The sequence below is a fragment of the Capra hircus genome, assembly GCF_001704415.2.
Source record: "Capra hircus breed San Clemente chromosome X unlocalized genomic scaffold, ASM170441v1, whole genome shotgun sequence".
NCBI classification, from domain to species: Eukaryota; Metazoa; Chordata; class Mammalia; order Artiodactyla; family Bovidae; genus Capra; species Capra hircus.
Window position 1 is genome coordinate 63,239,744 of NW_017189516.1, and position 14,806 is coordinate 63,254,549.

The 14,806-nt window shown below is 43.8% G+C and overlaps 1 protein-coding gene across 2 annotated transcripts in view; it reads left to right on the plus strand.

The window, feature by feature from the left end:
• Positions 1–14,806, plus strand: part of NLGN4X (neuroligin 4, X-linked) — a 396,345-nt gene that overhangs the window by 231,073 nt on the left and 150,466 nt on the right. Inside the window, exons 5-6 of one of the 2 annotated variants that reach the window (XM_018044013.1) lie at positions 3,269–3,328; positions 7,436–7,588. In XM_018044013.1, the coding sequence (XP_017899502.1) occupies positions 3,269–3,328; positions 7,436–7,588 (213 nt within the window). The remainder of the gene's footprint in view (positions 1–3,268; positions 3,329–7,435; positions 7,589–14,806) is intronic. The other variant, XM_018044014.1, reaches the window with a different exon arrangement.

The following is a 14,806-nucleotide window of genomic DNA, read 5'->3' on the forward strand; positions in this document are numbered from 1 at the left end:
AAGGGCTGTGGTCAAGGGAGATAGTCAGACTTCATGAGAAACATATTTTCTGGGAAGGAATTGACATCATCAGATAACAGTTTCAGTCCCTTAATCCGTTCCACGTCTCTTGAAAGTCAAAGTTGCTCAGTCCTGTCCGACTCTTTGCAACCCCATGGCCTATACAGTCTGTGGAATTCTCCAGGCCAGAATACTGGAGTGGGTGGCCTTTCCCTTCTCCAGGGCATCTTCCCAACCCGGGGATCGAACCCAGGTCTCCCACATTGCAGGCGGATTCTTTACCCCCCTGAGCCACCAGGAAAACCCACACCTTTATTTTTCTAGCCTCTTTTCTTTTTCGATGAAAGAGGTGATCTGTTCTTTTTAAAAACTTAGAAAATCTTCAAAAAACTTAAATTTTGATCAGAAACGCAGAGGAATTTATTTCTAGCCTCCACATAGACTATGTGTGTTAAGAAAGGCATTTCTTAGACTTCTCTGGTGGTTCGGTCATTAGGACTCTGTTCTTTCACTGCAGCGGACACAGCTTCCGTCTCAGGTTCAGGAACTAAGATTCTGGAAGGTGCATGGTGCAGTCAAGAAAGCAAGGTATTTCTTACACTCTTCTTAACAACATGTAGCCATAAGTTCAGCCCATGAGATAGCTGTGAAATAAGTGTTATACTGATAAACTATGAACAGAGGACAATGAAGCTTATTGGAAGAAGGTTGATTCTTTAAGATCTTTGATTGCAGTGGAATTCTTGGACATGAATTGACTTCTATGTTAAGCTGGTGGCTGTAATAGGTTGACTCATCAGGGTCATCAGTTCAGTCCCTCATCGTGTCCCAACTTTCAGTTCAGTTCAGTTCAGTCGCTCAGTCGTGTTTGACTCTTTGCGACCCCATGAATCGCAGCACGCCAGGCCTCCCTGTCCATCACCAACTCCCACAGTTCACTCAGACTCAGGTCCATCGAGTCAGTGATGCCATCCAGCCATCTCATCCTCTGTCATCCCCTTCTCCTCCTGCCCCCAATCCCTCCCAGCATCAGAGTCTTTTCCAATGAGTCAACTCTTCTCATGAGGTGGCCAAAGTACTGGAGTTTCAGCTTCAGCATCATTCCCTCCAGAGAAATCCCAGGGCTGATCTCCTTTAGGATGGACTGGTTGGATCTTCCTGCAGTCCGAGGGACTCTCAAGAGTCTTCTCCAACACCGCAGTTCAAAAGCATCCATTCTTGGGCGCTCAGCTTTCTTTATAGTCCAGCTCTCACATCCATACATGACCCCTGGAAAAGTGTCATGGTGGTTCCTTAAAGACTGGGTATGAACCTGTTACCCTAAGGGGAAAAGACTGTCTCTTAGAATAACCACAGCCAACCTTTCAGGCACCAGGGACCAGTTTCATGGGAGGCAGTTTTTCTAGGGACTGAAGTGGTGGAGATGGCTTTGGGATGATTCAAACACACTGCGTTTATTGTAGACTTGATTATTATTGCATGAACTGTACCTTAGATCGTCAAGCATTAGATCTTGGAGGCTGGGGTCCCTCTCTTAGAACACCGCATTCCACCTTCAAGCAGTTAAGGTGAAAACCTGCTGATAAGCTTGAGTTTCAAGGGGCCACTGCTTTCCCAAGCTCTCCTCAGAGACTTTATGTTGGTAGCTTGACATTGTCTACAGCGGGGAGTATTTAAATCTCAAAAAGTCTACCAGCAGAAGGAATCAAGTTCTCACCTTCCTCTCCCAGTTCTGCTTGTTTAATCCAAGTGATATTTCCAATACTCTGCCCTTGTTGAGGGACGAAAGCAGCAATCTCAGATCTTGGTTTTGAAACATGATGTTGTCCCCCTCCGTTTGGAACAACTGTAGTTGTCTTTTCAGATACAAGTCTTGTGGGTGACAGGGACGAGGTTCATCCAGGAAGGAACATAAAGGGAAAGTGTTAGTGCCTCTGTTGTGCCCAACTCTTGGCGACCTCATGGGCTGTAGCCCACCAGCCTCCTCTGTCCGTGGGGATTCTCCAGGCAGAGACAGTGGAGTGGGTTGCTATTCCCTTCTCCAGGGGATCTTCCCGACCCAGGGATCAAACCCTGGTCTCCCACATTGTGGGCAGATTCTTGACCCTCTGAGTCTCCAGGGAAGCCAGGAAGGAAGGTAAAGACCGTTTTTTCACTATTTGCCACCACTCAGGTTTTCCAAAACTAGCGCATACGTCCTAGTGGGTCAGGTCTGTCTGTAAAAAGAAGGCAGTTGAGCGAATGGAGTAACTGAGTCATATTTAATGTTTTAGCTTCTTGTATCTTTAAGATAAAGAAACCAGGATGGCTCACTGCATACAGAGAGCCTTGTTTTGGGTTTTTGTTTTTGTCTGTTTCTGAGGGTTTTTTGGTGGCATTAAGGGAACCTCTCTGTTCATTTTGCTGACAAAGAAATTTCAAGGTGCGTTATATTTCATGTCATCCAGGTAGGTGACTTTATTTATTTATTCTTTTTTTGTAAACAAATAACAATAACCTTCAAGCGATATTTAATAAGTCTTCGAAACAGAAAAACATGATTTATAGTGTTTTATTTATCTTGATTTCAGAAACGCTTGTTGAAAGTGGTAGCTTACATTAGACCAAAGCAATCAATTATGTGACGTGTTCTCTAGCTACTAGTGACAAGTGAGCATTCATGATTTAAATAGATTACACTGACTATCTCATGTTTATCAGGAATGGTACGCTTTTAACTTCTTATGCATGAAACGAATGTCAATTTTAAGATATTTTGATTCACCTTTCGTGTTTATTGTTTAATGTGTTTCTTCTTGCTGTATAGAATTTCCTAAGCAAAGTGTATCAGTGACATTTCAAAAATGTATCTAGATTATTAGTTGTTAAAATTAGAGGAATATTTCATACACATTTCTTTTTAAAATTTGGGAACCCCTTTAAAAAATAATTTGATTTTCTTTTTTTTTTTTTTACAACTCACATTACTTTTTTTTTTTTTTTTGGCGGTAGTATCATTTTAACCCTCAAACTGCATTTTCACTGGGTATCTAATTTTTTTTTTTGCAAGTAACATTTTGAATTTGTTCTTCTTGACATATTTATGTTTATATGCATTTTGCATCTCCCTATTTCATGATTTTGAAATCAAATGTAACAGATTTCAGCTTTTTGTATGACTTTTTTTTTTCTTTGACTGTGTAGTATCTCTCTTCTGAATTTTTTTGCAAACCTGTTGTTTTTGAATTCTCTTTTTTTCCCTTTATTTTCCTTCTCAATATGACCCCAGGAGCCAACTCAAAGAAAAACGCTGATGATATAACCAGTAATGATCGTGGTGAAGATGAAGGTATTTTTTGTTTTTTTACAAAGCTCAATCTTGATGCATGATTTTATATCTTTTTTTTTTTTTTTTTCCATTTCAACCCGTTTTTCCTCCCCTTATCTGAAGAGAGTACACTTCTATGTGCTTCTTTATTTTCTTCTTGTTTGGGGACTACTGTCATTTGTAACCACAATGACTATGTAACCCCCCCCGGCAGAATGTATATACATGTTTCTCAATATGAAGTGAGTAAGAAAATGCCATTTCCAAGGAAACTCACCGTTTTCTTTTCCCTAAGCTTTTTTTTTTTGGCTTGATCACAAGAAGAGAAAGTGAAATTTTAAACCATGCATGTATGCCTCCTTTTCTTTCTTCCAAATGTTCTTTTGTAATTTCATGTTGTATTTTGGAGCTTCGGTCTTGTTGGTTTCTTCTGTGGACACCAAGACAGCTCAGTACAACTTTTTTTTAGGGCGGGGGTGGCTGGCATTTGCATCTTTGTTTTTACGATTGTTTCCCCCCGAATGTACTGATTCCAAAATAGGGTTTTCAAAGCATCTTCTCTGGCTCGCAGTAAAACACACGAGAAAGTGTCTTGAAGAGAATCTGTTGTTTCTCTCTGAAACACATTTTGGAAGCTTTAAAGGAAAAGAATTTAAAAGTAGGGGGTATAAGCAAACAATTGAAAAAGGCTGAAAAGCTAGATCTTCTCATCTCTGTTTTCACACCACGGCTGCTCTCGGAACTTTTTTTTTTTCCCCTCCTAAAAATGTTTAGTTGCTATGGAGAGTTTCTTTTCGAAGGCTCTCAAATTGTTGGACAGATTACCCGCTAGAAGTAGAGTGATTTTTTTTTTTTTAAAGATGGAAGATAACGCAGCAAGTAAACCATCATTAGCAAGTGGTATCTTCTTCCTTCAGTGGAACAAATGGTTTAGAAGAAAAGAAACAGCTTAAAATCAGCCTTTGCAGGCTCGGGCAGCTTGGGTCTGCCTCTGTGTACTTGGTCGCTCAGTTGTGTCCAACTCTTTGTGACCCTGTGGACTGTAGCCCGCCAGGCTCCTCTGCCCATGGGATTTCCCAGGCAAGAATACTGGACTGGGCTCCCATTTCCTTCTCCAGGGGACCTACCCGACCCAGGGATGCAACCTCATATATTCCATTCGTAGGCGGATTCTTTACCCCCTGACCCATCAGGAAAGCCCAGGGCATGGATTTCTGACTATTTAAGTTAAAGGGACACACGCCCTCGATGGACCTGTGGTTCTCTAGCTGAAAGACGATTTAAAGTGGACCTGAGATGCATCCTTGCTGGGAAGCAAAAGTTCCCTCCAAAAGAGTTTGCCTTTTTATCACTTGCTTGGCTTTTCCCATCCTCTAGGTTTGTCTCAAAAATCAGCGGGTCTCTGAGAAAAGCTCTGCCATAGCTGCCTTCTCACCCGCTGATCTCACAATATGATTATTATTTAATATTTTGTAGACCCCCATTCAGAGCGTTCTTCTTGCTTTCGGTACTCACCTTAGAGGTTTCTTCTGATGCCTTTGGAACACGACAGCTGCCCTGAGTCATCAGCTATCCTGTCCTTGTCAGGCCCCCAGACCACCTGTAATTTCATCCGTATCCTTATATAACCAACTACAGGTGTCATTTGCATCTGGTACCCTTCTATCCTCTCAGCATCTTATTCCTTTTTTTTATCACTGGCATCTGTTTTCACAATCCCGCCAGCTACCTGTTATATTAAAATACATTCTCCTTTTACTTAAATACCATAGAAACTGTTATTTTGTTCTTTTTCCCCTAACGTTGAATGAATATGACATCTGATCATTTCTTCCCCGAGCTCACAAGAACCTTCTTCTGTGTGTCTTAGAAGGAAATAGCTGTTAACCTAACGCCTTTTTTTTTTTCCACCTGAGGGAACCCCTTAAAACAGTCCCAAAATGTCAACTTTTTTCTTTCCGGTAATGCAGCCAAGAAGGGTGACATTAAATAAGAACTCAAACAGCAAATCAGTTTCCGGAGACGCTAGTGGCTGGTGTAAGACACCACACCTTATACGGACGATGATTGATGAAAGAGTTCCACGTAGCATGCGATGAGTGAGGGCCTCCCAGGGGGCTACGCGGTGAAGAATATGCCTGCGAGTGCAGGAGATGGAGGTTCAGTTCCTGAGTCGGGAAGGTCCCCTGGAGAAATGCATGACACCCCACTCCAGTATCCTTGCCTGGAGAAGCCCATGGACGAAACAGCCTGGCGGGCTACGGTCCATGGGGTCGCAAAGAGTCAGACACGACTGTTCAGTGAAAGATTCAAAAAGGAGTTTTTACTTCTTGCTCAAATTTTGCATGAGAAGATAGCGTTCTTCTGCTGTGGGTTAAGTATCTACAGACAGATGCGGCTTGACACTTTTCCCTGTACTTGACTGTGACCACGGGGTTCTTTGGCCTCCTGGAGGGTGTCTGGTAGCAACCAGGAGCCTGTTTTCAGATGGTGCTCGTAATTCATTTTATAAGCAGCCTCCATCCATATGTTGGTTGATTTCCTTAACATTCATTCCTGATCATTCAAACATGTCTCCATAAATTAGGCAAAAAAAAAAAGTTTTTAAGGAAAAAAATGTAAATATGTTTATATGGATACATTTGCTTTTTTCTTGATAATACATATCCATCATTTGCTCAGTCATGTCCGACTCACTGCGACCCCATGGAGGGTAGCCCTCCAGGCGCCTCCATCCATGGGGTTCTCCAGGCAAGAATACTGGAGTGGGTTGCTATTTGATAACGTGCAGGTATTTAAATGACACGTGTGTATGTATATACATACAGAAGTTCCCAGAAATAATTATAATTGGGGTCAGAATTCTTAAAAGACTACATTTAAGCTCAAGGGACTATGAACACAAAAGAAGTTATTTGATCACAACTTTTGAGAAAGCAGTCATATGCTGGGCAAATTTCTCTTGTCACAGACCGTTGCAAAGTAGGATTTTCACATCAGTGTCCAAGTCATGATGACTAAGGATACTCTGGTTTCAGATCACAGTGGGAGTTTTTATTCCATGTGGAATTGAGCAGGATTGCAACCATGTCACCTTGAGGTTGCAATCTTGCAGCGTCTTTATTTCAGTTTACATCTCTTTCACTTTTTTTTTTTTTTGGTCACTTCAGTTGTTATATAGTTGCAAACAGTCATTTAGAGAAAAGACACTTGCTTGGGTACCTTTGTTTTTCCATGTTTCTGTTCTGTTGATCATTTTTTTAACTATTTTTTCTTTTTGTCATAATGCATTGAGAGCTTGTGGTTTCTCTACCAGTCTTACTTCTCATTCTTAAGTCGAAAGTGAATCTTGAAGCTCACTGAAGCTTGACTGAAGAAGGCAGTTATAGTAAACAAGTGATCATTTTGAAGTTGAGTTTGCACTAACTTAGATAGTTAAGATATATGCTTAATAGATACTATGTACCGATTCTTTGTGATTCCATGGACTGGAGCCCACCAGGCTCCTGTGTCCATGTGGTTTTCCAGGCAGGAATCCTGGAGTGGGTTGCTGTGCCCTTCTCTCCAGGGGATCTTAGACATCCCAGGAATCAAACCCAGGTCTTCTGCATTGCAGACAAATTCTGTAGCAGTAATAGACGCCATGGGCTTGTTCCGGGCATGTCCCCTTCTAGGGTTTGATTACTATGTGGGGAAGGAGTGATTCATTCATCTCAGGGGTGAAATTTGTAGTGTCATAGGTACATATGGAAGCATACCCATGCATGCAAATTCATTCCAATGTCTGCGTCATTTCTATGAGTAGGAAATGTAGCAACATCGACCATTATCCTTAAGCCATCTTAACTGTCCTCATTCAGTCGCTCAGCCCTGTCGGACTCTTTGAGACACCATGGCCTGCAGCGCGCCAGGCTTCCCTGTCCTTCCGCACCTTCCAGAGTTTGCTCAGACTCATGTCCATCGAGTCCATGATGCCATCTGACCATCTTAACTGAGGTATTCCTGATTCAAGACAGGGCCATGCGATGGATTCCCATTTCAACTAGGGAAAGTCACTCACGTCTTTTGACTTACTCTCAGTTAATCAGTGTGATTTTTTTTTCCCCTTTACTTGGCTCTTTCTTGCAGACATCCATGATCAGAACAGCAAGAAGCCAGTGATGGTGTACATCCACGGCGGGTCCTACATGGAGGGGACGGGCAACATGATTGACGGGAGCATCCTGGCCAGCTACGGCAACGTCATCGTCATCACCATTAACTATCGGCTGGGGATCCTAGGTGAGTGAGTGCTGGTTGACGACGAGCAGGTTCTGCTTCTTGTTCTGTGGGGGTTCCTTGCTTCCACGAATGTTACTGCATTTCTTGGGAATTTCTGCTACAAACCTCACTGAATGCTCCAAGAGGCATTTCCTCCGTAACTTTGACTGATGCTCCAAGAGGCATCTGTTCCGTGACTTTCACGGCACACCGTTGGTTGGTCCCTCCGTTTTCTTTTTTATCACGCTGTGAGATGCATCTGCTCCGTAACGTTCACGCTTCTTTTTTTGTTCGTTCCTGTGACTTTTCGTATTTTCATCCCTTGGACGCTCCTCAAGCATCAGCACACAGGAGTCCGTGAGAAATTTTTGCTTCTTGTCTTGTCGGCTCTGTTGCTTCCACTCATGTTGCTCCGACACCTAGGAATTTTCTGCTACAAACCTCACTTCATGCTACTCGCTACATTCCTTCCCTGACTTTCAGGTAGCACCATCCATTTCCTTTTTTGTTTAATTTTCACATTTGACTCCAATGGTTTCTTTCCCTTGAACCATCCTCACACAGATTCAGCCTCTTGGGTCATTGAATGAACTTGGGATGTTACGGAAAGCACTTTTCTTTCTCTGGGCTTGGCTGACATAAACCTGTTGCGTGAACACAGTTGGGTGCTGTCTGATAAAGCGTTTGGGAACAGGTGATAACTCAATAGAGTGGACAATGGGCCATGCATATGAGCTTTTGTGGCTTTGTGGCTGTGTTGATCATGAGTTGGAAACTCTCTTCCTTACTTACTCTCTAGGACGTTGCGTATCTAATGGATCTTGAAGACGAGAGGCGGTAGGTGGTCACGTGACTTGCATTCTCGTGTGATGAAACACTCTTATTTGAATTTTGTAACTTGGCGATATTTCATTTTGTGTAAATTTTACAATTGACTGTGAGCCGACCTTGTCTAAGAGCATAGGAACTCAAGAGCAGCAGTCTGTTGCTATGGTATTATATTCATTTTCACCAACAGTGTGGTTGCAAAAAAAAAATAGCATTTTGATGGAAATATTTTGAGGCTTGTCTGCTGTGGTTTTTCCTGCTCTTGGTAAGTTCATGAAGACTATCGATGGTCTATATAACCGCATTTATTTTCAGGGCAAACTGCACTGAGGAGGCTTCCCTGGTGGTCTAGTGGTTGAGACTCTGAGCTTCCACTGCAGGAGGGGGTACACGTTCAATCCCTGGTCAGGGAACTAAGATTCTGCAAGCCTAGTAGCAAGGCAGAGGGGAAAAAAATGCATTGAGATGGTGCAGAAAATTGAATTTGTAACAATATGGCTGTGAGAATGAGATCTGTGTGTCATAGGACGTTTATGGGTTAAAAAAAAAAATCTGGACTCATGGAGTTGTGTCAAACAAGAAAACATGAGAAATGTTTTCTCCAGATATACAAGTATCACCAAGAATATTTTATTTTCAACTTGATGTTTGAATTCTGTTGTGAGCATTTCGTTTCATTCACCAGTAAAACATTCACGGATAGAAGACCCCAGGGAAGCGGGACAGTTGTTGAAGTGACTTTCTAATTGAAAAATGCAAGATGTGTGCACATTTGTACCTTTGGGAACAACCATGGAGTACTTGAAATTTCAGGTTTTCAAAATGGAAACAGTGACGGACATTATTTATTTATCTTTTTGTCTTGAACTCCAAAATCACTGCCGATGGGGACTGCTGTCATGAAATTAAATGACACACGCTCCTTGGAAGAAAAGCTGTGACCAACCTAGTCAGCATATTTAAAAAAGCAGAGACATTGCTTTTCTGACAAAGGTCCGTGTAGTCAAAGCTATTTAGATTTTTCCAATAGTCAGGTATGGATGTGAGAGTTGGACCATAAAGAAGGCTGGGCACCAAAGAGGATTGATGCTTTTGAATATGGTGCTGGAGAAGACTCTTGAGAGTCCCTTGGACTGCAGGGAGATCCAACCAGTGCATCGTAAAGGAGATCAGTCCTGAATATTCATTGGAAGGCCTGATGCTGAAGCTGAAACTCCAATCCTTTGGCCAGCTGATGCAAAAAGCTGACTCACTGGCAAAGACTTAGGGCGGGAGGAGAAGTGGGCGTCAGAGGATGAGATGGTAGACAGCATCACTCGGCGTCTAGAGCCTTCTCCTCTCGTGATTTTTATTTCCTTCTCTTTTCTCACGCTGGTGCTCCGAGCCAAATCTTGGTCGTTTCCGTTCATTTTGAAGACCGTGGATCGCAAGCCCCTCTGAGTATTTTCTCGTTTGTTTGTTTCAGAATCCTCTGGGGAGTTGCCTTGGCTACTGGTGTTTGAGACAGGAAGTGGTGATCCGTGATCCCTCACAAAAGGTCCATTCTCAGGACGAGGTGGGCAGAGGAAGCCAGGGACCACCACGTGCCCCCTGGCAGCGCTTTCAAAGAGCGCAGTGTGGGGGTCTGTATGGAGCGTCACAGCTCCGGGCGCTGCTTTCTGAACGAGGCCATGGTTTTGGGCAAGCTCTCGCTTTGCAGGAATAGCAAAACGTTGTCTTGCCTGAACGCCGTGGCGCCGATGCGACTTAAAAGGTTAGATTTCAAGAGAAATCGACGCCTCTCACCTCTCTAACACCCAGCTGGGTATTAAGCAGCTTTACATGGTGATCTCTTATCTGTTTGGCCTGTTTTTTGAATCTGGAACAATTTTGTGGGAATTACACACACCTTTTCTTTTTCGTTTCTTTTTTTCCTCTTTTTAAAAAAAAAAGAAAGGAAAAAAAAAGCTTCTAATTCTAGCTTTCCTCATCTGAACCGTTTTAAGTTTACCTTCTGCTGCTGAGAGGTGGAAGAAACAAATCTTGGGGAGGGCAAAAGAGAAGCTGCAAGAGTCATGGGAAGGAAATGAAAGAAGCAATTTAGCATCCCCGAGACAGTCTATTTACATTCTGCGAATGAGTTCGTGTGAAGCCCAACACCACAGACCCCCTTTTATCTGAAGCTTTGAAAGTGTGCCAACTTGTCCGATTGTACAGGGCAGTAGATTTCGTTCAAGCGTGACTCGGTCAATCTTTTTCAGACTTCTTTCGTGGACTGCCGTCCCCTTGCAAACCAGGCGGTGGTCGTTTACTTCTTTGCTTGCACGGAAAATTGCTATTATCATTGTCTGAAAATATTTCGGACTGTTATTTTTTTAATGAGTCAATGCACTGTGTCAATGCACAGCATACGCTGTGATCATCATTTGTAGTAGAGCTTTTCATAGGAGTAGACGTTTATTTTACTAAAACATAAAAATCACTGTTGGAACTTTTTCTTCAAAAAGTCGTACATGCCGAAACGCTGTTTTTCTGCCTAAGGAATGGAAAAGCTATGTTTGAGATGATTGCTGCCTTTTTTTTTTTTTTTAAACAGAGTAACACAAATTCTGTTTTCCTACCCCCAAAGAGAAGTTTTGCAAAATGAATGATGGTCAGAAAGAAAGCATTTCCTGAATCTCTGTAAAAGGTGGTTCCGTTCTCTCCCTCGTGAGGTTATTGTGCACGCCATGCTAACCATCCAGTGGGTTTGTGCTTGTGAGGTTTGATAGCCCAGGACTTGGTTGCTCAGTTCCTCAGTTGATTTTCTGCGACCCCATTGCCTGCAGCACACCGGGCTTCCTTGTCCTTCACCATCTCCCGGAGTTTGGTCAAACTCATGTCCACTGAGTGGCTGATGCCAGTGACTCTTAAGCCCAGTCACGAAATAATTTCCAGTGTTATTAATAGCCTTGGACAGCTTATTAACGTCACTGTTGAGCCACTGGAGAAAAAAGAAAAAAAAACTGCAACTAGCCAAAAATGTAATGTAGTATCTATCCAATACCACCTAAATTTCCATGTATTGTTCTTTCGAAAAACAAGGATAAAGCAGTTGTAATAGGAGATCAATGAGATGGTCCCCACACTTGCTTTTCAGACAAGGAATATTTTCTTTCATCAGGACTGCCTAACGCAAACCTTGCTTAGCTAGTGAGCACCTAGTTGATTGTCTAATCTAGGGCTCTTTGGGAAATGTTAATGATGCTGCTGGGGTTACAGTGTAGTTTTATTTTCCTGAAAGCAGGTCCTTGATTGCTGATGCAGTTTCCTTAAAATCACTGTTGATGGGCGCCTGTGGCACATATGATATGTGCCCCCAGCCGTGATGTCTGAAAAAGCGAGGCTCTTGTTGCTACAGATCTAAGGCTTTGTCCATCCATCCAGTGTCTAACCTCTGAAGCCCATTTGCTTGTATTCTTAACTGCCTTTGACCCACATGTGGAATTAAGACCATTGACCCAATGAATGAGTTCATCAGACTTCTCGCCGGACAAGTATGTTCCAGTCTGATGAAATGTCACCCATACCGTTTTATATAACTGCCTTTTTTCAAGGATTCCCAGAACATCAGAAACACCCGCTTATTTTTCATGTGCACACAAGCAAATTTCCATCTGGGCAACTCAGTGGCTCCCTTCTATTAGAACATTCTGGATATTTCTGTGCTGAAAAACGTCAGTGTCCTATTTAGCTGGTATGTACATTTCTCTTTCACGTAAGAGCTGAAGATGCCATCTACTGTTTGGTACTTTGACCATTTCCCCGCTCCCCCTATAAATCTTTCTTCTTTATTTGACTTTATCTTTTCCTGCAGATTTTCATCCGGAGTTCTCATGGAAGTCATTTTCCCATCAGGTCAAAAGTTTGTGTGTCTTTGCCTGCCCACGCATACTCTGTTGCTAAGTCATGTCCAAGTCTTTGCAATCCCATGGATTGTAGCCCTCCAGGCTCCTCTGTCCATGGAATTTTTCAGGAGAGAAGAACTGGACTGGGAAAAAAAAAAGAGAATCCTGGAGTAGCTTCCACTGGCTACTCCAGGGGATCTTCCTCACCCAGTTATCTCTTTACCCCAGTTATTTTCTTGTCTCTCCTGCATTAGCAGATGAATTATTTATCCCTACTGCCACCTGGAAGCCCTCAAAAGTCCATCAGCATATCTATTAAGAAAACAAAACAAAACACCATCTCTCCCTTCTGGGACCTTCATGCTTCCCTCCCAAGCCCATTCCCTTCTCTCACCTGTCAGATTCTCTGCTTAGGATTCCACCTTGAAAAACTTGCCCTCTCATCCTCAAGAGAGAAAGTCTTCACTAGTCAGTGATGGAAGATGCTAAATGGATAGAGGAAATATAAGTTATTGCCCTGAAGGGAAAGACAAACAAAAGGAGGTCTGAGAAAATGGGGAGTGTCCAGACACTGTATGTAGGACCACTCACAACTCCCGATGCTGGGAAAGACTGAAGGCAGGAGGAGAAGGGGAGGACAGAGGATGAGATGGCTGGATGGCATCGCCGACGCGATGGACATGAGTTCGAGCAAGCTCCCGGAGTTGGTGACGGACAGGGAGGCGTGCTGCAATCCTTGGGGTCTCAAAGAGTCGGACACGACTGAGCGACTGAACGAGAAAAGCAAGCCGCAATCGAGAAGCCAAAAGGGGGATGGAAGGAGCCCTTAGAGTAAGACCCTCCGTGGTGGGTCTGCGTGGTGGTGATTGGCCAGCCTGCAAACAGGCTTCCAGCCTCTGTGTCTCCAGTGGTCACTGATGTCGCTCTAGAGGGTGTGGGGGGTGGAGGAAGATGTATCCACTAGGGTCAAGATGACACAGTTATATGGGATGGACGCGCTGCAGCAGGGAAGAAGGTCGAGCTTCCTTGATCCGGGCAGAGCGCCCGGTCACTCAGCTGACTTGACGCCTCATGATTGCATATGCTGTAGCCCACCAGGCTCCTCTGTCCACGGGATTCTCCAGGCAAGAATACTAGAGAGGGTTGCCATGCCCTCCTCCAAGAGATCTTCCCCACCCAGGGATCGAACCCACATCTGTTTTGTCTCCAGCCTTGGCGGGTGGGTACTTTACACTGCGTTGTCTGTCAAGCCCTCCCTGAATCAAAAGTTATGCAATAGAGAAAAAAAAGGCAAGATGCTTACCCCCTTCCCCTCTGCCGAACAGAAGGTCTTTCGTCATCTTCATCAGTAGCTCTGCGTACATTTAATACTCGCTGGGAGACTGTCAGTCTGGTCTCTGTTGTTGCTGATGTGTTGAGAAGTACCAGGACCTTGGACAAAAATAGTCAGGTTTCCTGTGGATGATCATGGACTTAGGTTTTCCTCTTCTGCCTCCTGGTGGCTGAAAATGCCCGTTGCATTCGTTGATGTGACCCGCACATAAGGAGGAGGTTAGGTTGAGAGTGAATGCTCTATTTCTGGGAGTTTAGAAGAACATCAGGAGGGTAGATATGGAAACCACTATGGTGGGATAAAGAACCTGTCATGAGATAGATGTCGCTTCAGTTCAGTTATTCCGACTCTTGCGACCCCATGGACTGCGGCACCCCAGGCCTCCTGCCTGTCCGTCACCAACTCCCGGAGCTTGCTCAAGCTCATGTCCATGGAGTCGGTGATGCCACAGAGAAAAGTAATACTCTGCAGCCGATAAAGGCAGTGAGGGGTGGCCACGAATTTGAGGGCTGATGAGAAGCTACAATAGAAAAGACTTTTTTGTTCGATCTCAAACGCACAAAATTATTGATTAGGTTATGATGTAGAATTTCCTCCAACTCTTGATGAGCGATTCAGAATTTCTTCAAAGGAGTTGCCTTCTTAGTTTTGCATGTATAGTCTGTTTCGGAAATCACAGCGTTCGGCCGCGCTTGATGAAAGGGTCTGTTCTAAAAGCACGTGTTGGGACTTTCCTGGCTCTCCAGTGGTTTGGATTCCACCTTCCGATGCCGGGGACACAGGTTCGGTCCCTGGTCCAGGAACTAAGATCCTACATGCCCTGGGACAACTCGCATGCCTCAACAAAAGATCCCACACTCTGCAAATAAGACTCGACTCAGCCAAAAGTAAATTCATTAATTCATTAATTATTTTAAACAGCACAGGTATGTGCTTACTTGCTCAGTCGTGTCCAACTCTCTGCGACCCCGTGGACTGCAGCCCTCCAGGCTCTGCTGTCCATGGGAATTCTCCAGACAAGAATGCTGGAGTGGGTTGCCATGCCCTCCTCCAGGGGATCTTTGCAACCCTGGGATTGAACCCAGGTCTCCCACATTACAAGCGGATTCTTCACCATCTGAGCCACCAGGGAAACCCATACGTTGCAATGAACTGATTTTAGGGGGTCACATGAACGTTTGCTCGTGATCACCCGGGGCATCCGTTAAACAG